General features: G+C 39.9%; 1 protein-coding gene across 1 annotated transcript; it reads left to right on the top strand.

The window, feature by feature from the left end:
• The first annotated feature begins 1,995 nt into the window (after nucleotides 1-1,995).
• Nucleotides 1,996-26,154, top strand: tnfrsfa (tumor necrosis factor receptor superfamily, member a). The gene is made up of 10 exons (XM_044334113.1): nucleotides 1,996-2,263; nucleotides 13,786-13,951; nucleotides 15,705-15,833; nucleotides 21,552-21,663; nucleotides 21,851-21,984; nucleotides 22,089-22,190; nucleotides 22,282-22,328; nucleotides 22,429-22,710; nucleotides 22,823-22,859; nucleotides 23,488-26,154. Exons 1-10 carry the CDS (start codon nucleotides 2,231-2,233, stop codon nucleotides 23,787-23,789), a joined length of 1,344 nt encoding a protein of 447 aa, XP_044190048.1. The 5' UTR covers nucleotides 1,996-2,230; the 3' UTR covers nucleotides 23,790-26,154.
• Nucleotides 26,155-27,355: the final 1,201 nt, after the last annotated feature.

The raw sequence follows: 27,355 nt of genomic DNA, 5'->3' as shown, positions 1-27,355 counted from the left end.
TGAAAAATTGCTGAGTTTTTGGCAATATTTGTTACTGCAAGAGTCAACTATCTGAACCAATCAACCCGGTGGCCATAAATACAGGCTTGCTCAGGATAAGCCTGCAAATAACTCAATCATACACTTCCTGTTTTTGAGCACGTAGTCGGTGACCTCAGAAGGAGGAGCACAGGATGTGCTCCAAGTGGAAGACACAGATAGCGATTTCCTAGATAGTTCTAATTGAAACACATGTTAAACTTTGGCAGGAGAAGATGGGATACATCTGTTGTGCAACTGGATGAAGTGTTGTTTGTTCCAGATGAAATTATTGGATGTGAAGTCTGATCAACTTCTTCCACTGACAACATCGTTTCTTTAATATTGATGTTATTTGCAGCTCCTTTTTTTAGATCCAAACACATTTTTTTCATTTTCTTTTGCTCTTTGAGCTTTGTTGCATTCAGCTGTACTGTGTACTATGAGTAAACAGCACAGTCGTGTGAGAACTGTTGCGTCAGTGTTTTTCTCAGACGTTCAGCTGGGCAACAGAGGTCATCTGTTATTTTCAGATACACTATAATAACCAGTATCTCTGATATGACCAGATCACACACTTTTCATCAACCCTAAGTTCACCCAGGCATTTTGCCATACTATCTGACGCACAAATTATGATAATGTAACCTCCCCTACGTTTCCCGACCCACCCTTCACAATCAAGCCTTTGGTCACAAGATATTTAACTAAGGTTTCATAATATAGTGTTTTCTGCAGACTGCTAAATGAGAAGTGAGACATACACCAGACAGCATTTACTCTAAATGTGTCTAGAAATTGCTCAATCCTTCTTTCATCACGCTACTGTCTGACTAAGTGGCGGGCACAATATTTATTTATACTAGTTGTTTGGTTGTTTATTGGTTTTGTAAATTACCCGACATGGTGGAGTGTAGGTTTGCCCAAATATCTTCTGCTTTTTCCTCCCCAGACAAACAGGCTTTAGACAGAGACCCACTTTAGATAAGATTTTGTCAGCAGGAACCACATTTGAGAGGATGTTTGTTGTTTGATGTAGCTTAGTATAAATAGTGAAATGATGTTTTGCTGTCATTAAATGGTAGTTTAATTCCTCGGAGAGTCCTCAAAGTGCAAAAACTACGGGCGTTCGGAGGGTCTCCTACCGTGCATAATAACATAAGTCAAATGCCAGTAAAATTAAACTTTTTCTCAGCTGGTGTGATGAAAAAACCCTGCAGACCCCTGTACAGTGACTCCACTTGGGGAGCCCCTGTCCTGGAGCGTGTATTTGTGTCAAAGGTCACACTTTGGGAGAGAGATCATTCATTCACTTGTGCTTCATCTTGATGCACAATGGTTAGTTATTACACATAGTTACACATTACACGGGCTAGTTAATGTGGCTTGAGTGGGTTACACATGAGTAAATGTAGATCAAAGCATGAGAAGAGCAACTTGCAGAAATATAACACTTTTTATAAATCAGTGCTGCACATTCAGAACGTTGAAGCACAGAAATTGTCTCAAGCGGATAAATGTATGAAGAAAAATATGTTGTTCAGAGCTGCAACGATAAGTCAATTGACAAAAAAATCAGTCAGCAACTGTTTTGATAATTGATTCATGTTTTTTTGTTGTTCTTTTTTTCTGTTTCCAAAATATTTTTAAGTTTCTTTAGTTGTCTGTGAAAGTAAACTGATTATCTTTGCATTATGGGCTGTTGAGGATGTAATCTTGAGCTTATTAGGAAGCAATGATTGACATTTTTCACCACACGACTAATCGATTCATCTACATAATATTAGTCAGATTGACAGATAATGAAAATAGCCGTTACTTGCAGCCCTAATGCTGTTTTTATCTCGAATAACAAACTATTTAAACGCTTAAAGTTGCACTCATGCTGCCTCATTAATATTCTAAAATAAAGCGCTGTGATTGGCTCCTGTGCAGTCTGACGTCATGCAAGTTCTCGGGGCGAAAAAAAAAACTGCTCTCAGTTGCTCAGACCGTCTGTCTCTGCTCTCAGAAAAACGCTGTGAAGTTTTTGTCAGTGACAAGAGTAAACTCATGAAAGAAACCGGATGACGGATAGATTTAAAGCTGGACTCGTGCGGCTGTTTACTTTTTCACTATAATTGGTTTTTTTTTCATTATTATTATTATTTAGAGATTTTTAAAACTGGTGGTTTGTAACGTATACCCGGGATTGCATCTCGAAGTTCCCAAGATGAACTTCGATCCGGTGGTCGGGAAACTTTCTGTAAGTAAACACGATAAAAACCTTTTAAATACTTTCTTACATCACTCTGCTTAATTAACAGTCGATTATATATCCTTTAATGAAATGTTTGTCATGTATAAAATATGCTTTTAACTCCGGATAGCTTCTTATCACGGAGGCGTCCGCGGCGGGACAGTTAAATGATTGAATGATACAAAGTAGCCCAACATGCTGACTCAAATTGACTCTATAGGGAGGCAGGAGACTTTTAATGACATAAAATAGCGACTGTCTCATGAAGTTGAAGCCTAGACCGGACACATTTTTACCCTTTTTGGGAAGCTGTGCCGGGACATGGGAGCTGAAATCACGGCCAGGCCTGTGGACTTATGGGAGAAGATGAAACAGCCAGTTCATTGTCCAGCAACAGCGCAAACACAGGAAGCAACATTGTTTTTGTTGTTGTTGTTGATTTTAAGTGTTTATTTTTGTTGGGAAGATTTACTCCTCTTTTTTTTTCTGTGCTCAGTACAGTACATGTGCTGTTTCATTTGCTCAGCTCCCCTCCTTCCCCCCCCCCTACCACCACCACCACCCCCCTCCTTCCCCAACATTACAGTCACCATCTGTGTTGGACATCATGTGGTCATATTGTTCAGACATTCAGCATATGATGGCTCTTGGTCTGTCACAGCGGATGTAGCTGGGCCTATAGGCACTATTAATAAGTGCAGTGCAGCCGTGGCCTGCTGTGATGTGCATTCTGTGCTTAAGCAAGCTTTAAATTCAATTGCGTGAAGAGTGTGAGAAAGCACGGGTCTTGTAACATGTCTGAAGGCTGTAATCAGTTTGACCCCAAAAAGCCAAGAATTCACCTTGCCAGTTAGACGATTAAAGCCGCAAAGTCTCTTTCAACAGTTTTTTTCCACCAAGGTTTATTCCACTCTCAGACCTTCACAGAGACGTCTTTTCATTCCTTGGCTGTTGTTTTTTCCAGCTGTGCACCACCGAAGCCTGACACTATAAATACTGTACGCTCACTGTGAAATGTGACCATTTATTAAAGGATATGGCTGACGATTTACTCAATTTCTCTTATTGTAAACAAATCCATGAACTCATCCTACTTACAAGTATTGTGTGTGTATCCAAAAGCCTGATATCTTATTTCTCTGTGCCGTAGACCTCCATTGTTGTACAAAAAGCTATTAAAAATGTGTCAATGAGCCACACTGTTGTACTGGGTGACATGTTCCTTCACCCCGAAGGCGATGGCTACCGTAGTTTGTTTAGAAACGGCTCCAAAGACTAATAGCAGCGATCACATTTTCAGTCTCAGGAGAGTAGTTCTGTGTACGGCGGACGCCACGGCACATGTGTGGGAACGTGGTTCCATTTACAGAGCTTCGTTAGCTTGTTGCGCTACATATCACGGCCTCTTGACTTTATACATTATAAATTTCTCAGAGTACAAACAGTACAAAGTTTTTAAGAATTCGTGCTATGTAGCACAACAAGCTAGCGAAGCAGTGTAAACACAAACAAACTATCGTGACCGTAATGTTCGGGGGGAAGGAACATGTCACCCAGTGCAGCTGCGTGACTCATTGACTTGTTTTTAATAGTTTTTTGGACGACAACGGAAGTTTACAGCACAGAGGAATAATATATCAGGCTTTAGATACACACACAATACTTGGCTCTGCGCATGAGATTTGTTGACAGTAAGAAAAATATAGAAAATGGCGAGCCTCATCCTCCTAAAGGTCCTTTTTCGGTTTGCATTTTCTATGTGACACTATGAGAAGGTGTTCACTTCTCCTCAAACACCAGTTGACAGGTTTTAAATTACGGCACGAGATAAGAAGTGGAAATGAATCAGAGTTCCCTGCTGACAGAGCAAATGAAGGCTCGGCGACTTTTACGGTTGATAGTGTTCGTCATAAAACTGCAATATGGTGGCGTTTCATCACAGATGCCTTCTGTAGCTCTGCTTACACTCGTATAAATGTAGCCATTAAAGTAAATGTAACATCTGCTGATGTGCCTGGAGCTTTAGTGTTTGTTTTCTGCGTTGTCTGATCTGTGTCTTAAGTCATGCAGTGTTCCATTACTGAAATCAGATTTACTTCTCCGGGTGGCAAAGTCAATGTTTATCTCTTCTGTAAACCACAGTACATTCTGGAGGCCTCGCCAGCAGGCCTTGTTGCTAAGGGACTATGAGGAAACTTCACCCCCCCCCTTTCCCCCCCACCCTCCTCATACACACACACACACCCCACCCCCATTCCCCTCTCTCTCTAATCCCCCCCCCCCCACACCCCTTCAAATTGCCTGAGTGTACGTGCCTGGCCGTCCAGTAAACTTCCTGTCGAGTGTACACAGATGTGCTGATATTAGTGGCATCAATTTACTTCTGAGAATTGTCATGCCCATGCAAATGTACACTAGATTGTTATCTGTGATTGCTTACTGTGTGTCTGGGTGTTGGTTCACACAGGAAATATCCCCCTCTGTCTCTGTGGACAACACAGACAAGGGCAGAACTGGCATCTGGGATAAGAGGAGGCCAAACTGTGTCACTGGGGACTCAGCAGCGGTCAACAAATTGGCCCATTGGAGTCTCTAATGCCGTACAGTAACTTGCTGCTTATTGTTGCTCTGCATGGTGACCATGTGAACAGTTATAACCATGCCTGTGGCCTAGAGAAGCTACATAGACACTGAATGATGCAATGCGGTGCAACTGACTCACTGTCAGATACCAGGTGGTTGTGTGTCTTTTAATGGTGGCCTGTCACAGTTTCCGATCAGGTATGCATTTTAAAGAGCGGATGTCGTTAGTTATTGTTCTATTATTGTCAGATAAATTGATAATTGTTAAAAGAATCTCTTGCCGTTTATTCTAAAAATGAATCACTCTCCAGTTATCAAAGACCTGCTGACTCACTTAGGGAGTGCCACCTGCTCAGGTGCCGCCTACTCGTGTAATGCATTCCAACAGAGGTGAATCAGAGTTCAAAGATGAACCATCCGAAAATCGAGATAAGTGAGGTTAATATACTGTATGTCAAACAGATTCACCTCACACGTCTTCATTCTGACGTGTTTTTTTTTAGACGCAAATCATAACATAGTAACAGTATCGCACACAGTGTCATTAGGAATTTGCAAACTATTTTGAGGTGCACACAAGAGCCACGCTGATCTCTATATTTGGGAGTTTATCAGATTTGATCATGACATATCGGCCAATATTCAGTTTTTAAGAGAAACACATAACATAAACAGACTTTTTTTTTAACCTTATATTTATTTATTGAAGAGTTCTGACCAAGATATGTACTGAGTGAGACATAAGTAAGTTTGTTTTATTGTCAAAAATTGGCTCATAAGCAACAAAAACAAATGATGTAATGGGTATTGTGCTAAATCCATTTTTTGATTGTTAAAATAGCCAGTCACCAATGACCGTCTTGAATTTTGATTTGCACAATGTGTCTACATTGTGAAAATCAAGTTTTTTTAAATGTGCACAAAAAGTTTTTCAGTCTAAAAGTGTCCTAGATTATAATCGGCTACTGTACATCAGCCACATCTTGCGTCACAACAGTCCTGTAAACTATGGTGGGTGGGTGTGCATATAGTGTAACTAATCACTTTATGAGACTGTCGGGTCTTCATGTGTTTCCTCCCGCTTCCAAGCTGGCTCTGGTTATCTCACAGTGAATTTGAAAAGTTGTATCTGAGAGAGAAAGACTGAAAAAGACTTTGCACGCTGATCTTAGTTTGCGATTTGTGTTTGTTTTTGTCACAAGTGTGCAAATTCTACATTGTTCAGTCTGTGCCTGTATGTGCTGGGTAGCTAACGCTAGCTAGCCAGCTGTCTGCAGATGTCGGCCTAATGTTTTGTCAGGAAACACAAACAGCAGGAGATGAATTAGTGTGCAGACAGTTCTGCTCTATGTGTGCTGAAACGGGTTATTAAAGTGGATGTCTGTTCTCTACTTAGGTTAGGCATCTGCTACTGACAGTCCATCGCTCTATGGGTGGTGCGGATTTCTTAATATAAATCGCTCAACTATGTTGCATGAAACCCTAAAAAATATGGTATTTTAATCATGTTTTGTTGCTCGGACCTTTTGTTGCATTTAGTAGGAAAGTAATAGTGGAAAAAAAAATTGTGACAATAATCAGAATTTAGTTTTTGGCCATATTGTTCAGCCTCAAGCGCATACTATGTCTGGATTTACATTACTTTCAGTTTCTTGTTCATCAGCCGTTACAAACGGAAATACCTATTTATCTGTAGTCATTTCAAATCTGTCAATGAAATATGCTGTTGATACATCTTTCAGGCTCAAGTGTACAGCTACCATGTGTAAAAAAAAAAAAAAAAAAAAAAAAAAAAAAAAAAAAGTCATCTGATGTGTTAAATCACATGAGGTTTACTGGCCTCCTTGAGGACATTACACTAGGAACGGACACTGGTTGTGAAAGGGTGCAAAGCTACAGTAGGGTCATAAAGTTTGAGACGGGTTTCCCATTTAAGTGAATGGGAAACTGTATTCTCAGCTCTCTTTTTCTTCTTTTTCTTTATTTAATTACATCTTTTCTATTTTGATTCTACCAGTTTTACAATGTCTTAAACACACAATATGTAATTTTCTCCTGCTAGGGGTTTCTCAATCAAAAGAATAACAAAAGATGGAATTGGATGACGTTGTGAAGTAGTAGCGTGGGATCATGGCAGTTGTTGTCTTCAGTGTTAAGCAACCGTTATTGCCACACGCTTTCTCCCAGACAGACGGTGCTCATTATTTTTATGTTAGTGTAAGTTTATTTACAAGCTTCAGTAATTCTAACATCTACAACTCCACCACTTTCCCATTGAAGTGAATGGGAAAGTGATCCCAGACTTAAGACAAAAAAAATAAGGCATTGACAGGTGACCAAATGAAATGGACCGTTACCTTTTATTAAAATTACAGATTTCTCTGAGTTTCAAAACTGTTGGAAGGACACAACTCAACAAAATACATAACTCTAGGTGGTCTAGTTGTTTTTAGTCATGTTAATGTGGAAAAGTTACACATTATACCTTTTTAATAGATGTGATGCTTACTGGCAGGCATGGTTTTCTATGTCTGACTGTGATTGCAGAACTGTTTTGGACATAAAAATGCTATTTTGTTATCTGTTTGGCCGTATTTAGAGATGCATTTTAGTTATTTATGGGTAGTACTTAGACCTGAAACAGCTGGTCTGTTTATCAATAAATCAGAAAAGTAATCTGATCTAATAAATTATTTTGATAATTGATTTTTTGTTTCCAAGCAAAATGCCAAACTCTCTAGTTCCAATGCGAGGATTTGCCACTTTTACATAATTGTAAACAGAATATTTTTGGATTTTGCATTGTTGGTTGAACAAAACAAACGATTTGACAACATCTCCTTTGGTCTGAAGTAGTTGTGATAAAGCATTTTCATAAATTTTAGACCTTGTTGTCCAAAATAATCAGCAGTTTAATCGATAATGTCAACAAGTCACAGCACCTACCCTTCTAGAAAAAAAAGTCACCGAGGTCACGGTACAGTAAATATTTAGAGGAACTTCAGATTCATATGAAAAGCCAAAACCACAGTGACATAAGGTTTGTATTAGTGCTACATCTTCTGACTTCCTGTTCTCCTGGATGAATGCAGATATTATAAGAGAAGTGTTGAGTCTTACAACAAACTCCACCTTTGTGCAGAGAATGGACTTCTGTTTACAAAGACATAAATCTGACATAAATTCCAGCTATTGATGGTCACTTAAGTCTTTGTCGACCTGCTACGCCAGCCACATATTCTACATTTTTGCTGTGATGTGTTTATAAAGCTATAAACTGCCTGTGCTTCATGGACCTTTTTTTTTTTTTTTTTTTTTCTACTTCTTCTTTTTACACAAAGACGAGCTTTAATGGCGCTACTGTGATTGTCTCTAGTGCGAGGTGATGGATTCCTGCACATACTTTAATCTATTAGTCACCCTTTCTTACTCTTTTCATTCTCCTCCCTCCTGGAGTCGTCTCGTGAGTCGCCGCTTCTCTGTGAAGGGCCTAATCAGAATTTGAAAAGGCTAAGTTAATAGTCCTCCAGCACATGAATGTCTAAATTCGATTTGTGGATTGACGTTCAAATTCGGTGTCCTCGCTTATCCCTTTCGATAAACATGCAGTATGACTCACGGCGGTGTTGTTATCGCTTACATGTGTGAGTTTCCAACCTTTTGAAACAACAGAGACCCCCCCCCCACGACCTCGCAATACAAAACAAATCAGAAAACGTGTGTCACACCGCACCTGCTCGCAACTCTTGAACCTGAACTTTCAGCAGCCTTCTCTCTTTCTGTCATCAACAAAAAAAAAAAAAAAAAAAAAACAAGCTCAATTCTTTATGTGGTCAATGTCAGTGTCAAAGTGGCATTTCACAAACTTGTGGTTGGCACAGCGACTGCCAGGAAATTCATTAAAACTGTCGTCATCACGGATTGTTTTTGATCTTTCTCTCTTTTTTTTTCTTTTTTTTTTTTTTTTTCGCCCACTCTGACACGAAGGTGAATGTCACCTAACCTGCTCGTGACACTGTGTCACACTCATCTAATCAGTCAAGCATACCTCCTGAGGAAACTCAAGAATTTGTGTCGTGGAGGCTGCAGCTTCCCTGAGTTATAAATATCCAGCCTAGCGGATATGTTGTGGGTCTAATCGGGTGCTGGGCCTGCTCGGAGGCAGGCTGCTGTGGAGGGAACAGTTTGGAGCTGAACCCTGCATGAAGCCTCTGTATTGTCTCGAGCTTCCTGTGCTCCCTGAGAGGAGGGGGCAGACGCTTTTCACACGCTCCCACTCATACACTGCATGTGCGCTTGTGCAATCTATTGTACGTGTGTGCGTGTGCATGTGTGTGTGTGTGTGTGTGTGTGTGTGTAGTTTTTTTGTAGCTCAACAATATGGTTTTCACACTGTTAGGGCCCCTCTCTTGTCTTAACTGCTTCAAATTGACATGGTAGTCATCCACTTCACTTCGTATTGTTCAGCTTTTATAATGATGAATGTATCCGTGCTTGGTTGAACACTGATTTATTTACAGTGCGAGCAGCAAGTGTCACACGTCTTTCTCTTGACATAAGCTGGGTTGTACTTGTCTTCATCATCTAACACAAAATGTCAGCGTAATTTATCACTCAGAGAAAGTCGTGCATGGTCGCCCCACCCCACCCCACCCTCCCACCCCCGTCCCCCCCCGTCTCGAGGGAATGCCAGGATTTATCTGTACAACACAGCTCAGGGAGCATTCACTGTCGTGTCAAGGTCAACGCTGAGAGATTTGAATTGTAAAAACATAACAGTTTCAGTAAGATTAAGCAGAGACTGCTGTAGAGAATAAAGCATGATTAAAATTACAGATCAAAGTGTGCTTGATATCTCATCTTTAATGAGTAGTTAGGGTAATATTAGTCTGATCAGAGTCAGGTTAAAAACAAACTGATCCTCAACATCATTGATAAACTGATGATATTACAAAAGACGTCTGTTGTCTGGTCAGTTTTGAATTTTGCTGTGTGGCTCGTATTCAAATCTCACTTCATCATTTGAGTTCCTTTTTTTTTTGTTGAAAGAGCCGTCTGAATACTACGCAACAATTTTATGAATTGTTCATTCAATCAGACAAGACAATTAGTCACTATCAGAAAGAACATCCGAGCTGTTATGTAATCGTGTCATTTGTCGGCTTTTGAAAAGCTCAGTCAAGCAGAAAACAAGACTAGTCCCGCGACAAACAAATTCTGTGCTTTTTTTAGTTAACAAAGAGGCCGGAAGATCACTGAGGATTCGACGTCTACAGTCTGACATCAGCTGTGCTCCTAAAACCACAGCAGCTGCGATACAGATACCGTCACCTCTTCTTCTGTTATGACGCGAAGAGAAATATGTCTCTTTCTTGTGGCTGTGCAAAGCAATGGTGTTTGATAAAGATTGAAGTGTGACCAGGTCAGAGCAAGACACGCGTCACTGACATTTGAACAGAAGTAAACATTTCATATTTTAGTCGTTTATGACGCGTTGCAAATCGGCAGCTGTGGAAAAACATGTTGGTTCCATCCTCCACTCTGTCATGTGCTAGAGTCCTTAAATATTATCAGGGTAAAATGGCTAAATTCCTTAATGTAACATGGAGATAAAGTAGTCATGTCTAGTGCCCAGCGGTGCTTGTTGACTCAGACCCTTTTTGCTGCTGACCATCTATAATCCAATGAACTGATTACGCCGTTATCAGATCGACAAAATCACTGTGCAGTTTAGGTTACACTCAAAAACTGGATTGAATTGATTTCATAAACTGCAAAGTGACGACGTTGGCTTTCCAATTGGTTCTTCACAGACTGCATGAGTAAGAAAAGTCATATGTGAATGCATTAAAATTCTGTGCATGTTACAAACGACTTAAAATGAGAGGTCTTATCTAACGTCCTCTGCACTTATGTCAGGCATAGCGATGTGTATTTTTACTCACTATAATCTAAACTTCTCAAAGACTCTCTTTCTCTGTCGTCATGTTGTCCGATGATATACAATATTGTAACTTTCACAAACGTCCCCGCAGTTGATGAAAGAACAGGATTGGCTAATAAGAAAAGCATGACGAGAGTCAGGTCCCACTCCGGATACAGGAGTATAATAAGGTACATCATGTCTGTCCTTATCAGTTGCCTATGATTGAAATCATCTGTCCAATATGAAATAAAGAATCTCCCTTGGGTTTATTTGTGTGTATGTGAGCAAAAGTTCATCGCATGTTCTTGTTTCTGCTCTGTTTTTTTTTTTTTATAATGGCGCTCACTGTAATTCCCACTCAGGGATACGGAGTGATCACCACACTCTAAATGGCCCATTGATAACCCAGGTCAACTGAAAGGATGTCCTGTCATTTAGTCACAAATGCATTCTCAGTGTACATGGCATGTGTAGCGTTTGTGCCAAGGCAATTTGGAAGAACCCCGGGTCTTTAGAGGAAGTGGAGGCGAGCTACTGTTGTCAGATAAACACAGGGTCCCTCATTATTTTATTGTATTTTTTTATTAGTTTAACTTGCATCCACACAAGCGTAGCACTAACCTATCATACATACAGGCCGAAAGCATGACAATAGGACCCTGTTCGGCCAAATAATCTGCAGCCAAGCCCACTCATTGTACAGAGGATAGAGAAGACTGTGAAGTGGACTGAACCACTTCAGCCGGGGGTTTGGAGACTTTCCAGAGATTGTGGGTTTGGAGGGCTCTCTACCCTGAGGTTACGGTCACTCCAGTCTTCCTCCTCGCTCGGTTGTAGAGGTAAAACTAAGCCACATTGTGGCTGCCCATAGTGTTTATGTATACACTTGCATTTATGCCTGTGTAGTTTAGCAGCCGTAGGATATTAGTGTTGACACATGTTGATGGCTTTGATCGTTTCCTTGGTGTGCAAGCCGACCACAAAGCGGGATTCCCTCAGACTTACTTAAGTGTGTTTATCACGAAATAAAAGCTGGCAGGGATTGTTTTCGATTCTCACGTTAGCACATGGAGAAGTGCTCGTGCACCAGTATGGCTCTACACTTCCCTCTCTAAACTCATTCTTAGTATCTGTGGCAAATTCTGACTGTTTATTTTGGTTTTTCTCTTTAAAAAAATAAATGCCTCTGAGTCTTCTGTGCAACGACCTTTTGACTGCTGAGCAGGTTTGTTATTGAGGGTGGCTGCACCTGGGAGTGTTTTGAGTCACAGGCTCTGAAATGAACACAGACTGGAAATTATGTCATCTCTTTGCTATCTATGCATCTTCACAGTCAAAGAGACACCTGATTTTTTTTTAACTTTTTATCTGTTATTTATTAGATGTTCACCGCTGGATACTTCTGATAATTAATTGCATTTTTACATTCAGAAGTGTAGGATTACCTTTAGTGCAGCTCCCTCTGTCCCAGTTGTCTTTTTTTTCCCCCCCATCTTTTCTTTCCACAGCTTTGTTGTTTCTCTCTTGCTTTTTCACACGGCCTTCTACTTACTCTTTCCTCAATTCCATGTCTCTCTACATCCCCCACCCTGCAGTCATACACACATAGTGTATTCAAGACTGAGACTCACCCTGTGTCATGCAAGCTGTTAGTCTCTCCCCCCCCCCCCCCCCCCCCCTCTACTCTCATTTTATCTCCCTCCCTTTTCCCTCTCTCTCTCTTCTGCCTCCCCCCTCCTCAGAATGTTTGGATAGATCTAAATGGTGTGATTGTGACTGCTCTGCCGGCCGTCTGCCCCTCCACGTCTGCCTCTCAGCGTCTTTGGAAAGTCTGACGTGAGCAGAGGGAGAGGAAGAAGGGAAAAGGCAGAGAGAGAGAGAGAGAGAGAGGGGAAAGTTCTTTTGAACAACAAGGCATGGCGGCTCTCCAGAGAGCCAAGTCTAGCGTCAAGAGTCGGTTTCAGCTCCAGACTGTCCCTTTCTCCACCGCCGTCTATCTGCACGCACGTCTTTATTCATGTCATACTCCCACACCGTCCTTTTAGACTACCTATTCCCCGCAGAACATCCCATCTCCAACTCGCAGTCTACAATTTCTCATTTTGAATCGACCCTCCTCCTCCACTTTCTCCCTCTCAACCCGGCCCTCTCCACCCTAACCTGTTCCTTTCTCTCCTGGTCTCGTAGAGGGGAAAGGGGGTGGGGTGGGGGGTCACAGGAGAGACAAAACCTCCAAATCTAGGCCTCTCATTTACGCAGAAGGTGTCGCGTTGCGTTCGAAGCGCTTCATAGCGGTGTCGCATGTCGCGGCATTCAAAGCACCGGGGTTTAAGAATGTGGGTCATTTGAAGTAGAGGCACTAAAGTGCGTTGTTTGCCAATGAATGGGGCCTTCTCACGTTGACATGGTGAAAAGCGTGTGAATAAACACCAGCGCCTGGGGGCCACACTAAAGTGTTCGGCCGTATTCTTCTCAGTACCCCACCTATACAAGCCTGTTATTATCCTGCACATGAATGGCTTTCTGGAATCACATTTGATATGCTAGCGTCGGCTAAGATACCTTATCAAACCCTCTCTCTGTGATACCCGCAGCAGAGGAAACAGATTCTCTTAAACCTTACTAGAAAACCAGATCATGGAGTAATTAAGTTTGGCTGCCTGTTGCGCTGCATGCAGTTGGTGTATAGTTGCTGCATCCTGCGCACACACAAGGTTGTTTTGCCTCTAGTTCCGACCGGCTGGATGGCTCCCTTAATTGCTTTCCCACGGCAGATGTTCAGATCAGATGGTTCAAATTAAGTCGTAGATTGCTCACACAAGGTTTCCTATGAAGATAGACTCTCCTCTTTACTGTCCTTCATCTAATGAATTTGAGTGGGTGAGTCTGTATACTGTGGTTACACGCAAATAATGCAAAGCTGTTGTCTTTTTTTTTTTTTCTCCCCCTCCACCTCCTCCTCTTTCTTTCTCTCTCCCTATCCGCCTCTCTCTTTTTATCCCTGACTTTGATGATATAGGTGTTGGCGGCGACGCTTCTCCTCGGTCTGGTTTGTCACGCAGCAGAACTTCCGGCGCCACAGCGGTCCAGCAATGAATACAGAAACCTCACCCTGCCGCACAGAACCTGCGTGGAGAACGAACAGTACCTAAACCAGGGACTCTGCTGCCTTAATTGCCAGGCTGGTAAGAAGAATCACAATAAGAAGTAGAATAAAGTAGCTCCAGCTGCAACCAAACCTGCAACTTTTCAACCCGGAAACTCTCGTCCGATCAACAGATTGTATTATTTCCTGCATCCTGAAATATCGAAGCTTGTCGATTTTTATACGAAAAGAACAAAGCGGGACATAGAGCCAACATTTTAGAAACAGCATTTTGTGTGAAGAAAGGGAAGTCAAATGTCAAACCCATAACGTGAACTGCATCCCAAATGAGTTTTGCTAATACGCTCTGCTTGGTCTGGAAAGAATGTGTGATGGCCAGCAGAAGGCAAACTGCTGCATCTCAGCAGTTCAGAGCGAGACACAATGTGAAGTGAAAAGTGCAGGATATGAAGTCGAAGTTATTTTTAAGACCCAAGTAATAAAATGTACCAACCTTTTTAATTTATTATTTAAATAATTTGGTAAGGCTGTTAACTCGGAACATATTTGGACAAGATGCAATTACTGCAATGCTGCTGGCTGGCTGATTCAGTTATTTCATTTGCCTTCCTGAATTCTTAAATCTCTTTTTTTAATTTGATCAACTCAGGTTTGGTTTTTGTTTTTATTGATTTTTTTTTTTTTCTTAACTCAAAACTTCAGGTTCTTCAGGTTTGTCCAACTTTATTAAACACATGCTCCCTTTATCAGATTATATGTGCATGAACCTTTTAAAAGCAAAAGTAGTTCAAACGTTCAAGTTCATCATGTTTTGTCTCTTCAACAGAGGAAACAACTGTTATATCTAAAATAGCACTTACAGTAACAATGGAAAATCAGCAGAAAATACAAAATAAGTCACACGAGACAGATACTAAATTAGATACTAACTCATCAAACAGAGTATCTTGTGCGCTTGTGACACAGGGTTGCAGAAATATCTTGAATTTTATGTGTTTTTTTCCCACTTTTGTGCTTCTGTTTTCTTTCATTCTTGCCAGCTGGTCAATTGTTACCACATATTTAAAAGCCACTGTGGCCACATAATACTGATCTTTTCTTTGCTTCTTTTTGTCAATTTGTGAGCTTTTTCTTTATCTAGGCACATGCCTTCATATCAGGGTGCATATTAAGAACCAGTTTCACCCACATTCGACTCAAGCTGCAACAAGCTTTCTTACCCAAAACTAACCGCGGTGCCAATAATTCACTTACTGAATACTGTGAGTTCAGTAAACCATGTCTTCGCCCTCAGTTGCATTTTTCTCACAGTCCACTGTTTTTTTCATTTGTGCATCAGATAAATGCTTGAAAACACATGAGAATCCAGTGGGTTTTTTTATCAGTGGCATGCGTGAACTTCGTATGAATATGATAAGCGTGATATACAACCGGGTTTCTAGTCCCCCATGAAATGCGACTTTAACTTCCCCCCCTGGTAACATGTCACCTCATGAACAAGCGTGAATCTTAACTTGTTGACCTCATGTTCCGCGAGTGAAGAAAAAAAAAAAACTCAAGATCTCACAGCTCTTTTAGATTGAACCACCTCTCTCTCTCTCTCTCTCTCTCTCTCTCTCTCTCTCTCTCTCTCTCTTTCTCTCTCTCTCCTTAACTTGTTTCACAGTTTAGAAGCATTTAACACGCTGAGGTCCATTTGCCGTATGTCCTGCCCCGACATCCTATTTCAACAGGAAATGCATCACGTTATTAAACTCAGCTTTCACAAGACTTTAATTACACGTATTTTGTGCATATTTGTCATTTTGATGGTTTTCTTGTTTTGTTTATAGGAACCTTTGTGCACAAGGCCTGTGAAAGAGACCAAGAACCGGGGACTTGTCTTCCATGCGACGGCCAGACCTTCACAGAGCACTCCAACGGGATGTACCGCTGTTTGCCTTGTACCCACTGCCGGCCAGGTAATCAGATTATCTACGTCTTGTGTTTTTCATAATGGCTCTGTAAAAAAAATTTTGATTGAATCGATGGGAAGAAATTATGATTTTTCTTTTAGGAAATTATGTTATTATCTATGATAATGATATTTTCATTTTCGATTAATCTCTGGATATTTTTTGATCTATAAATAAAGCAGATAATTAAAAAAAAAAAAGTCTGGTACAAGTTGTTCTATCTAAACAGTCCAAAACAAAAAGATTATCAATTTATTATCATAGAAGACAAAGGAAACCAGAAAATATTCACGTTCTAGGAGCTGAAAAGAACAATGAAAGAATGAAAAAAAGATACATTTTCTTCATTGACTCATCGATTAATCGACTAATTGTTTACTATCTGAAAGACATAATATAAGTGACCTATAAGACTTGTCCATTGTAATAAGACCACATAGGCAGCTCCAGTAAGTACACCATGTCAAGATCAACCTTTATTTTGGTTGTTTAAAAAAAAAAAAGAAAAGAAACAACAGCTGGCTGAATTGCCCTTTAATTCTATCCATTGCCTTTAAAAATGCCATAAAGGTAGTCTTTTGTATAAAGATGTATTGCTTGGGAAAGTTAATACCTTTTTGTCTGTGGCCCCCCCCCCCCCCCCCCCCCCCCACCCTAACCCTGCCCCACCTTTCAGATGCACTCATGAAAATGTGATCTTATGATGTTACACAGAGTAGTAGGGCGTGTCTTTGTTGTTTTGTTTCGTACGTCGAATGTGAGCATGTCAGCTGTCTCGGGAGGTTCGCTTGTGTTGTCTGTCTTACCTGGTTGAACTGGGTGTGGCTGTGTCTCATTGTCTCCCACACTGGGCGTCTTTGTGTCCGATGAAAAGGTCGAAGCTACAGAAAAGAGACTACTGTTACACGGGATGTGTTTTGTGCTCGTTCATTGAGGTTTTTAAAGATAGAGCTTTGTATGTTTTTTTGCTCTAGTTTTAACTCATTTACAACCATATAATAATTAATAGGAACATGCAAAAGAGAGTGAATTAAAATTTAAAAAGTACCCCTGGCTATTGGACTGCTTGCACTTGAGATGAACTTCTCTGTTATCTGCAACATTTAAAACCCCCGTTTTGGAAATATCTTATATTGAAAGACCACTGTTGAGTTAATGAATCATTTGTGGTTTCAGATGAAGCTTTGATTTTTTTTTTTTTTTTTTTTTGAAACAGTGAGTTCAAAAACCAATTTCATGTTTTTGTTTTATTTGATACGGTTAGTTTCGGTTTTTGCAATTATGCAAGCGCACTAAAGAACTTTACATGACATATTTACATCCTGTCATCATCACCTACGTGGGCTGTGTCTCCCCGTACTTGACATTGATTGGTATGTAGGGGGGCGTGTTGTCAATTTGGCGGGTAGCTTTCTATCGCCGTTTGAATTAATAGAGAAAAATTAATAAACAGTTTCATTTTGTTGCCACTATAATAATAATAATATTATGGCATTACTTTATCTTCAGGTGACGTTGCTCTCGTATCCTCTCATATCCTCTCTGGAAATACTTGGAAAGTGTCTGCGTTTTTATTTTTCCAGTTGACTTTTTTATAATGTCATCGAACCATATTTCAGTTAATAACTTGTTCTCCCCTTCTCTCCATGTGCTACCGTGGCTCATTTTTCCTTTTTCCGGTTCTGAGGATAGCCTGCCAGAACTTCCTGTAATTGGTCTGAAAGTCTGAACCATCCAAAAAAAAAAAGTTTTCACATTAGTAACGAACCAAACCACGGTTCAGTTTGATCAGGACTGAGACCACCTCTTTTTTTTTTTTGGTCCGGAAAGCGGTCCGGGGAAGGTTTCACACCTATAATCAGATCAAACTGAAACGTCTGAAAGTCTGGTCCAAACAAGGTCTCTCTAAAACATACCCCTTACTTTATGATGATTGTTGTAGAGCGTATTCTCACTTCTAAAAGTGTCTTCATTCATATTCATTTAAGGAATGATTCAGTGTAGGTTAACTGCATAAATGACCCCGATAAAACAAGCAGCACACAGAAAAAGACGTTTATCTTCAGATAGTCTGACGGTCTGCCACTTCTGAGTATTTCTTTTAATAAAGGTTTACCCTGTCTCAGATCCTATTTTAAGCTTCGCTGCTCTGCTCTGCATGTGTTACATTCCAATCAGCGCTGAGCGTAATTATGAAACAAAAGTGAAAACTATGATTTGTCACCACACTGTGATAGTTCGGTGCAAAAAGTAAAGCACTGCTCTGGAGGGGAATCTGTATCCAACGTGACACATTTTCAGTGTAAAACGATCTGCTTCTTCAGTACAGCAGGAAGGAAGCGGAGTGTGTGTGTGTGTGTGTGTGTGGCGGCGTCAAGTTCAACAGTGTGTAAAATGGCCCCATCAGTGATTACACTAACACACAGTAAAAAAAAAAAAAAAGGATTTCTATCTTCAATTAACTAAATAAACAAATGAAGAAAATCATTAGCATTCAAAATCCAACAATATCAGCTCTGTTAAATTGTGATTTATCTCTTTGTACAAGCAGGGAACCGTTTTTAAAAGATCAACAGGATCATTATGAGAAGCTTCAAATTCAAACCGTCAACATTTGAACATGTTTTTTTGTATTATTTTCACAGTTAATCACAGTTATTAGGTATTCTCCTGCAATAATCTGAGATGTGAGTGTACTGCAGTGGCTCCGCATGTGTTTATGCACCCTGTCTTTTAGAAAATGAATATTCCCCAAAGTAAATTGTCTTGTTTATTATTATATATCAATAAAATTATAACAATCAAACCTATTGTCCCGATCACTCTTCACAAGTAGTAGTTGAGAACCGGTGAACTCAGTAATGGTCTGTAACGTGAGTGCCGAGGAAAAGCTAAAAAAAACAAGAATACTGACATTTACTCACATCACTCCCTGTTTAATAATCCCCTCCGGTGGCTGTTCAGGTAGAGATGCAAAAGCATTCCCTATAGATTAGTTTCTGTATGTAAATAGTCTTGTATTAACTTTTAAAAGCCACATTTTTTTTTACTACATTTAAAAAGAAGAAGTATGGCCAGACTGTGAAATCATTTTTAAAAATAGATCAAAGGATAGGTTCACAATTTTTCACGTCTGTCTTAAAACAACAGTCAGCAGCCCAAATGAACATTGAAACGGGTTTTTCTTTCTGTGATCTTTCCTTCTGTTCATGCTGACCATTAAAAGATCCCCTCTAAATGGTTTACAATGTAATTGATGGAGACAAAATAAACCGTCCTCGTCTTGAGCCAAAACGTATAAATTAAGTTAATCCAAAGATCATATGAGGCTTCAGCCATCTGAGTTCGTCAGATAAAGTGAATATCTTCCACGGTTAGTCTTTAGTAATAAATTCTCTTTTTGTGTCTAGACAGACTGTTTTCCTGTTCAGCTGCAACAAAGAGGGAATTTGGCAGTAAAGAGACAGTAACCGTGAAAGATATTGACTTGATTTGACTCATTTGGACAGCTGAAGCATCATATTAGCTTCAAATAAACTTTGTAATACATTTTTGCACAGAAGTAGGACTGTGGATTTTGTTCCCATCATTTATATTGAAAGTGCATCATGAAGGGATCTTCTTAATGGTCAGTATGAATAAGAGGAATGATTACAGCAAGAAAAACATGTTTCAGTGTTTATTTGAGCTGCTGACTGTTGTTGTTGACTTGAAAAAAAACTGTGTACGTATCCTTTCAGCACGATTTTTGAACAACATGCAAGTCTCCTCCATGATCCAGGACAGACACATAGAGTTCAGTGTAGAGAGATAGGTTGAGTGAAAATGGATTTAATACTCGGCGTCAAATGTGTAGACAGATAAGACAAGAATTTCATCCCCTTAAAACACATTTTTTTCTCAGGTCATCTTCACAGCACTGCTGATTTACCCTCTCAACAGTTTCCTTGTGAAGGTGACAGAGTATTTGCCAGCAGATGTGTTATGACCCGACTCAAGTGGCCACAACAAAAGCACCATGTTGAACTGAAGATAATTTATTAAATCAAATTATACAGTAAACTAAATATTATAAGCCTGCGCTGCATCCAAAATCGCATACTATGCATTACATACCCAATATGTTTACTATGGTTCAACATACTTAGTGTGTATCTTTTCAGATGCAATGAGCTGCAATGATCACGTTACTTCCTGAGAGCCTCCTTGCCGTTTGGAGAGGTGTAACCATGGTAGCCCGTGCCAATCATAAAGTCTGAACGAATTTTAAAAATATATTACACTTAGCAAAGTGAGACTGTACTTAAATTGAAGCAGCACTGACGTTACGCCAGAGCTGCTTTGATCGCTGTCTGTTGTGTTGTTGTCGTCGCCGCTGTGGGATATTTAAGCTGGCGTCGTGTCCAGTGCTTGTATACTGTAATATCTCCTATGTAATTCATGTACTATTGGTTTCATACATAATAAATCTACTATACTATCTCATATACTGTTTTAGCATACTAAATAGCATGTTCGTATGGAATTTCGGATGCAGCCATTGGGTGTCAGTAGCATCAGTGGTGTATATGATGCATGGCTGTTTGTGCATATGTGTTGGAAGGTGCATGAAAGCAAAATAAATCACTAAAGCAGCACAACTAAACCAAACCAAAACGGGTATCTGGAGGGGAAAGCAGAGAGACGAAAATAGCAGCAGCAGCAAGAGAGAGACGGCTAGCTGCGGCCAGGCTTCATCAGCTGGGAACACTGGCACCAGGTGTTCCCAGTTGGGCTAATGAACCAAAATGTAGCACAGAGGAGACAGGTGAATAAACAGCAAACCAAAGATGACAGGGGTCATCACAGATGACTAATTGTAGACTTTGTATCTTTGGAAAAGTTTTAGTTATCAGAAGCGGAAAAGTTGACTGAACATTCGTCCTCATTTAGGTGAAACGGGTCATTGAACGACAGTGCAAATAAATATCCGAAAAACAGTTTGACAGAGTGCTTTAAAACCCGGAGAAAAACACATCTTGCTACAAAATGAGCTAAATTGTCTGAAAAAAAATAGCAGGAAAATCAGTGTGGAAGATGATTAAGTGATAGTAAGAGTGCGTTCGCCTTTTGCAACCACATTACCGCTGCCTACCAGCCCAACACTGCAATCGCTCCCTAATTGGCAAACATCAGACTTCTGGTAAAGGTCGTCCTGTGGAGGTGGACTGCTGGTTTGTTATTAATTTTGATCATATAATAAAGGCCGAGGCTACTGTCTTTTTTCGGTCTGAATTTAATAAATGAACCATGCAGGATTCTCCGTCCCTCGTTATCCTGTTAAAATGAGGTAAAATGTATTTAAGAGGAACACAGTTGGAAACCCAATTATCTTACTTGTCTTTATCACAAAGAAATACCAGATAATTGCCTGCAGTGTACAAATGAGCTGAAAGTCACCCATGTTCTGTTTCATTTAACGCATACTGATGGTCACTGGTTTATTACTAGCTTACTTATTTAACTCTATAGGAGCTTAACAAAGTTAAATCACAAGTTGCAAACTCCAACGCTGCTAAAACATCTCTGCGTTTTGTCGCCTGTTCACGTATTTCTGGGTATTTAATTTAGTCACTGTTAAGGTTTATGTCTCTGGTCCTTATTGTCATGCTTTTTCACATTATTACGGGGGGGAAAAAAAAGATCTGTAATGTCATCTTTCTTATGACTTTGCTGTCCACACAGATGAGATTGAAACTGCATCCTGCACCAGAACTACAGACACCAAGTGCCAGTGCAGACAGGGAACCTTCTGTGTCCCTGATCAGGCCTGTGAAGTCTGCAAACGATGTGCCAAGTAAGTGCAATTTACTTCTTTCCTCAAATTGTTTTCATCTGAAAAAGGTAGATGAAACTCTTCACCAGACACGACTGTTGATATCAGATGAATCTGCAACAACCTGGATTATGTTTAAAGACGATATTTTATACATTTTAATATCATAATATCACTGATTAGTGTTGTTTCTTCTACACAATTCCAGATGTAAAGCAGGGGAGGAGGAGGTGAAGAAGTGCACTCCCTTTTCTAACACGGTGTGTCGAAAACGGGTTCCGTCTCCCACCGAAATCTCTCCGGCCCTTTCTACGCCGACCCCGACTTCTCCAGCAGACATAGGTAACCTCACTCCGCCGCGAAGCCTACTCCTGTTTAACATCGGAGGTTGTTTTGACTTCAACTCGATTACACCTCTTCACTGATTTTATTTCTGTTTCTCGCAGCTATTCCTATTTCCATCGTCCTGGCCATCTTCCTCATCATCATCCTTATTGGACTGGCTGTGTGGTGGTTCATAATCAAGCAGCACTCGTGTGAAATACCATGTGAGTTGATATCGTGTACTGCAGCTTCACAATGTTGTTTTTTTTTTATTAAGGATGTGCTCTTAATGCTGTTTGTCTGCTTTTAAAACAGGTACAAAGAGCCACTGTGATTCCAGTGAAATTGTGAAGATTCCGATTGTAAGTTATTGTTTCGTTTCATGTTTGATTCCTCTCATGTTTTGCGCTTTTAAAAGACGTTATAATTGTTTTTTTTGTTTGTTTTTTCCTTCTGGTTCAGGACGAGACTATACCCACAGCAGAGGAGAGACAGAATAATCAGAACGCAGGCCTGGAGGGGGAGGAGACCCGTCCAGAGTCACGGCCTCTGCTGCAGGAGACCCAGCCCGGGATGACCAAGGCTTCCCCTCCCTTAGAGGATGAGGATCGGGGACTAGGCGACAGTTTACCCAACACTACTAGTTCGTCTCAAACTAGCCTGTCAGCCCTGCCCACGGCAGCTTCCTCTGGTAACACCCCGCACCAGAGCCCCACCGCCTTCAGACTGCCGCCCGCAGCCACGGTGAGGAGAATATATATATCAAACATTCAGATTATTAGTGTTTCAGTGTCAAATTTTAATCCCCTTCCCTTCCACAAATATTAAAATATTTGTATTTCCTCTCATATTACAGGATGATCCTCTGCAACATCGATTGCTGCCGCTACAAGGTAAGATTCCCGCAGAGGCCGGAGGAGATTTCCACTCCGAGAAACTTTTTTTTTTACTCATTTCATGAAGCAAATTTTTACGCTTCTCGATTTGTCTTACAAGGCCAGCTGTGCACAGAAAACTACACACTTTTATTGCAGTCGATGTCAGTCCACGGGGAAGTCAAATTAACTGTATCTCCTCAAGATCTCACATTAGCTGCTTGATAGATTAATAATCTCATGACAGTCAGGCCGTATCTGAGCCTTCAGGGGGTTGGAACATGTTGTATTTGTTGCTGTGTGGTTTTTTTTTTTTCTCATGCTAAATTAAAGAAGTTACGGCTTAATGGATTTGTTTGATTCTCTGTTAAATTTTTATGTATGCATCCCCTGAAGGAAAATGAACTGAAATATATTGATTATTCCTATAGTCTTGCAGAAACAATGTATACACTGTGTCCCTGTTTATTTTTAAGCAGTTACATAGTTGCGAGTTAGTGTTAATAATCCATTAAAGGTCCATTATAAGAGATACAAACAGGTAACAAGATAAACATTCATCCAGAGTTCTTTGTAGGAAACTAAACATTGTGCTGCTTTGTATCTCGCAATCTAAACCTTCTCTGTTTGTTTTCTTAATTTTAAGGGTCAGAAAAATCCCTAAAGAAGAGCTTTGACTTGTTCGACGAGTACCTGGACGTACGGATCCACAACAAGTTCTTCAGAATGATTGGAGTCAGTGACAACCACATTCGTATTGCGGAGAACGGCGCCCCCGGTGACAAAGTATATGAACTGCTGAAGAACTGGATGCAGAGGCAGGGACTAAAAGCCGACATCAACGACCTGTTAGAGGCTTTGCTAAGCATGGACCAGCGACGCTCAGCAGAGAACATCGCCTCTGCAGCCCTCCGGAGAGGCTACTATAAACACGCAGACACACCCTGAAAGCTGAAGTACCCAGGGAGGCTGCAAATGAAGTAAACACAAAGTACTTAAAACAAGAAAAACTAAAAGCACATAGACGCTGTCGGTGGACGTTGTGTCTCACAAACAGGCTTACCTCTCTGTGGCTGACCGGCCGCATATTCAAAAGCCAGTAGTTTTAAAAAGAAAAACACAAAAAGGGGAAGGCCGAGCCGTATTGATCAGCGCTCTGAGGATGTTGACTACATGCCAAATGCTGAGGTGTAATAATGAAAATGAAGAGAGAGAGAGAGAAAAAAAAAAAAAGTTTTGTGGTCAAATCTTAACAGCTTTACCACCAAAGATGACCAACTTAAAGAGAAGAATAAGATGAAGGTGTCAACTTCCACAGGCAGAAATGGCTGCATGTTTTAGGCTCTAGAGAAGCAACATGCAGCCAATTACTGAAAGCTTAGAAGTCTCTGGGTGTGTGTCACTCATCTGGTCGTCTACCCAGATTATCATATACTACCTTGAGACGAGGATATACACTGGTTTGTAGGAGTGGCATTAGCTATGTCACTTATACTGTGCCTCTTTGATGCACTGACCTCTGGCACATGTAGGATTTAAAACTACAGTCATGCTATATTTGTTGTTTCGTAGATTTAGACTCCTCTGAAACCATTTGTAACAGTATATGAACACTTTCCTGTCAAAATGATAGGAAAATATTGTCCATTTTTGTTATGACAGGGATTAACACGCAGCCTTACTAATCATAAACTTTACCTCTTTAATGCAATTTGATAATTTGCTAGGTATGAATCTTTTTCATGATGTCATTATGGTCATAGAGCATAGTGGTCCAGATATGTTATAGATTTTGTACAATCAAGTCACATTGGAGACATTTTTTTTCAGTCATCCAGTCGCTTTTTTTTTTTTTTTTTTCTATGTTCAGTGTTACTACTCACAAAAATACATTGTAGAAGGAATTTCACAAGCTGTTTCTGTTAATAGTTGAGTTTCCATAGTGTTTCCATGTAACTTGGAGAGCTTCAAAGGTCATTTTATTTATTGACATATTTATTATAATGAATAATAATTATCTTTCATTATTTATATAATTGCCAAAAACAAAGATATGACCCTGGATAAAAAAACATGATACACACTGTATTTGTGTTGTTATCATGTTTAGCTACAGGGCAAAAATGACTGACATCAGATTTTTTTTTTTTTCTTTTTTTTGTTAAGGTGTGGTTGAAATTGTTAAACTCTGTTCCTGCTCGCCGCACCGTGTTCAGTGTAGCACTGCGGTCCACACTGTCGATCTGCGCCATTTCTGAGTTTCCGCTGAAAAAAAAACAAAACATCTATCAGCGTAGAAACTTTCATGCTACTAAAATGCAGAACGTGTCATTTTTTTTTCAAATTGGAGTTGAGATGACGCCTCGGACATCTTTTTTTTTTTTAGAAAATGAGGACTGACCTGTTGAGTCCAACCCGTTTAGTTAACCGCCTGACCGGATAGTCCTATACATGGCAGCGGTGACGAGGGATGCAGGTACGGATTGTTTTGTCTCGGTTAGACAAGATGAAGGAAACCTTTTCTGGATTTTAAAAAAAAAGAGAAAAAGAAAGAAAAAGAGCTCAATTTTATTTCCCCCATTACTGTCTTTTTTGTACATACATTTCCAAAAAAAAAAGCATAAAAGCCTCACAAAGTGTATATGTATGCAGTTATATTAACAAAATGAATATAGTGAGGTATGAAGTTACAACAGAAACACAGATCAGAGTGGTTGCTGATGATGTGCCATTTTTAAACTAGATTTTTTTGCCCATTTTTCTGCAGTCTCTTCATGTATAAAGAAAAAAAAAGAGTTATATATTATTGCTGAAGAGTGATGCTACAGTGCTGGCACTGCCATCTATTGACAGACAATGAAAATACAGCCTGCATCAATTTCTAGGGACCCTTTCTCTCACTTAACATTCTCCTTTTTAACTTTTTTAACACACCCATTTCTCAACTTATAGCCTGTTTCTTTTAAAAAATCGCTCTTGCCCGTTCCTGAAGTAGCATAGCAGTGAATAGGCTTCAGTGCATGTTTTGTTTACTCTGTGGCAGTTCATGTGAGTGTATGTCCTTTTTTTTTAAAAAAACAAAAACAAAATATATAATTTCTGTGTTTTTATCTTTTTACATATTTTCATAGCAAGTCCTGAACTGTTCATTTAAGTTCTTGATCTTGTGTAAAAAAAAAAAACTGTCTGTTCAGTGCCGTTAAGCCATTTCCCCCTTAGTTATTGTTTGCTTGTCATGGATTTCAGATATAAATTATGCAAATACATCAAAGCTGTTTTTATGTCAATTTCAAATAAATGTTTTGTACAGATACCCATGTTAACTGATTTTCTTCTTCTTTTTTTTTTGGCTACAATAGAGAGTAAATCACCTTTTTAAAGTAGCAGGGTTGTGCAGAACAAACATCAATGTGGTGTTATAATCTTAAACATTGCTCTGCCAGATAGCTTTTTCTTGTAATTTTTCACATTTTAAGAACATAATTTAAAAGGGGAGAGAGTCATCTTTGTAGTATAAGAGGGTTTAGATAAGAAGAATATCACTAAATAATAGACTTCAAGGGAAATAAAAAAGGTATAAATCCTCAGACTACATAATATTAACTTTTTGACAGTTTCAACCAACCTATATGCACCCAATCATGAGAAACAGCTGTAAATGATTATGAGCACAGCTAAAGTAAGGATGATTGCCACTGCTTCATTTAATGTATACGTGATAAACTCTGAAAAGGATCATTTCACATAACAATGCTGCTCCGAAAACCTTCCATAAGACCGAAGACGCTGAGCGGGTAATCACAGAAATGAACGTTCCCGCGGTCCCTGAGCTAGAAAACTTTTACTCTCTATTTCTGTATTTTCTATCAATCTTGAAAAGTATTGCTCATCATAGTTTTGACACCTATTCTCACCCCTGTAGTCACTGAACCAACAGTCATCCGGCCTCAGGTAATGGGCCTATTTCACGGCAGATATTTGGACTTGTCATATTAAGAAAAACACAGGTGTAACTAATAACGTTAATAATGGCTCTGCTCAATTTTGGTGTGCCAATAAGCCAGGGTACTCAGAGCACCATAGAACTTGTACACCTAACTGGAATGTAGACATTATTAATGCTATTAGTTACACCTGTAACAAGTGAAAATGTGTGCCATGAAAAACATCTATTAAAGCCATCTTGTCCTCCTTAATGCAGCATGGAAAATCAAAAGCAAATCCAGCTGCCCTGGCAAAAGGTGTGTTTCTTAGGATGAATGTGGGCCTGTGAAACCTTTTCTCCGTATATTCTGTGTGGTACAAGAAGGTAGCGCTTCCTTCAGGGCAGTGTTATTCAATCCTAGTCCTGGTGTAACCCCTGCCCTGTATGTGTTAGATCCTCTATTCCAACACATCTGATTCAAATGATCAGCTTGTCATCAAGCTCTGCAGAAGACATTCATTTGAATCAGGTGTGTTGCAGCAGGGAAACATCTAAAACAGAACCAGGATTGAAAAACACTGCTTCAGGG

This window comes from Thunnus albacares, chromosome 18, assembly GCF_914725855.1.
Source record: "Thunnus albacares chromosome 18, fThuAlb1.1, whole genome shotgun sequence".
In the NCBI taxonomy this organism is placed as follows: domain Eukaryota; kingdom Metazoa; phylum Chordata; class Actinopteri; order Scombriformes; family Scombridae; genus Thunnus; species Thunnus albacares.
This window is presented reverse-complemented; position numbering and strand designations above follow the sequence as displayed.

What these genes read in the sequence shown, in the direction of transcription:
- tnfrsfa (XM_044334113.1), top strand. Translation starts at nt 2,231, where the DNA reads ATGAACTTCGATCCGGTGGTCGGGAAACTTTCT. An exon ending in GCACTCGTGTGAAATACCAT is followed by an intron (nt 22,191 to 22,281) that starts GTGAGTTGATAT and finishes CTTTTAAAACAG; the next exon opens with GTACAAAGAGCCACTGTGAT. An exon ending in AAATTGTGAAGATTCCGATT is followed by an intron (nt 22,329 to 22,428) that starts GTAAGTTATTGT and finishes CTTCTGGTTCAG; the next exon opens with GACGAGACTATACCCACAGC.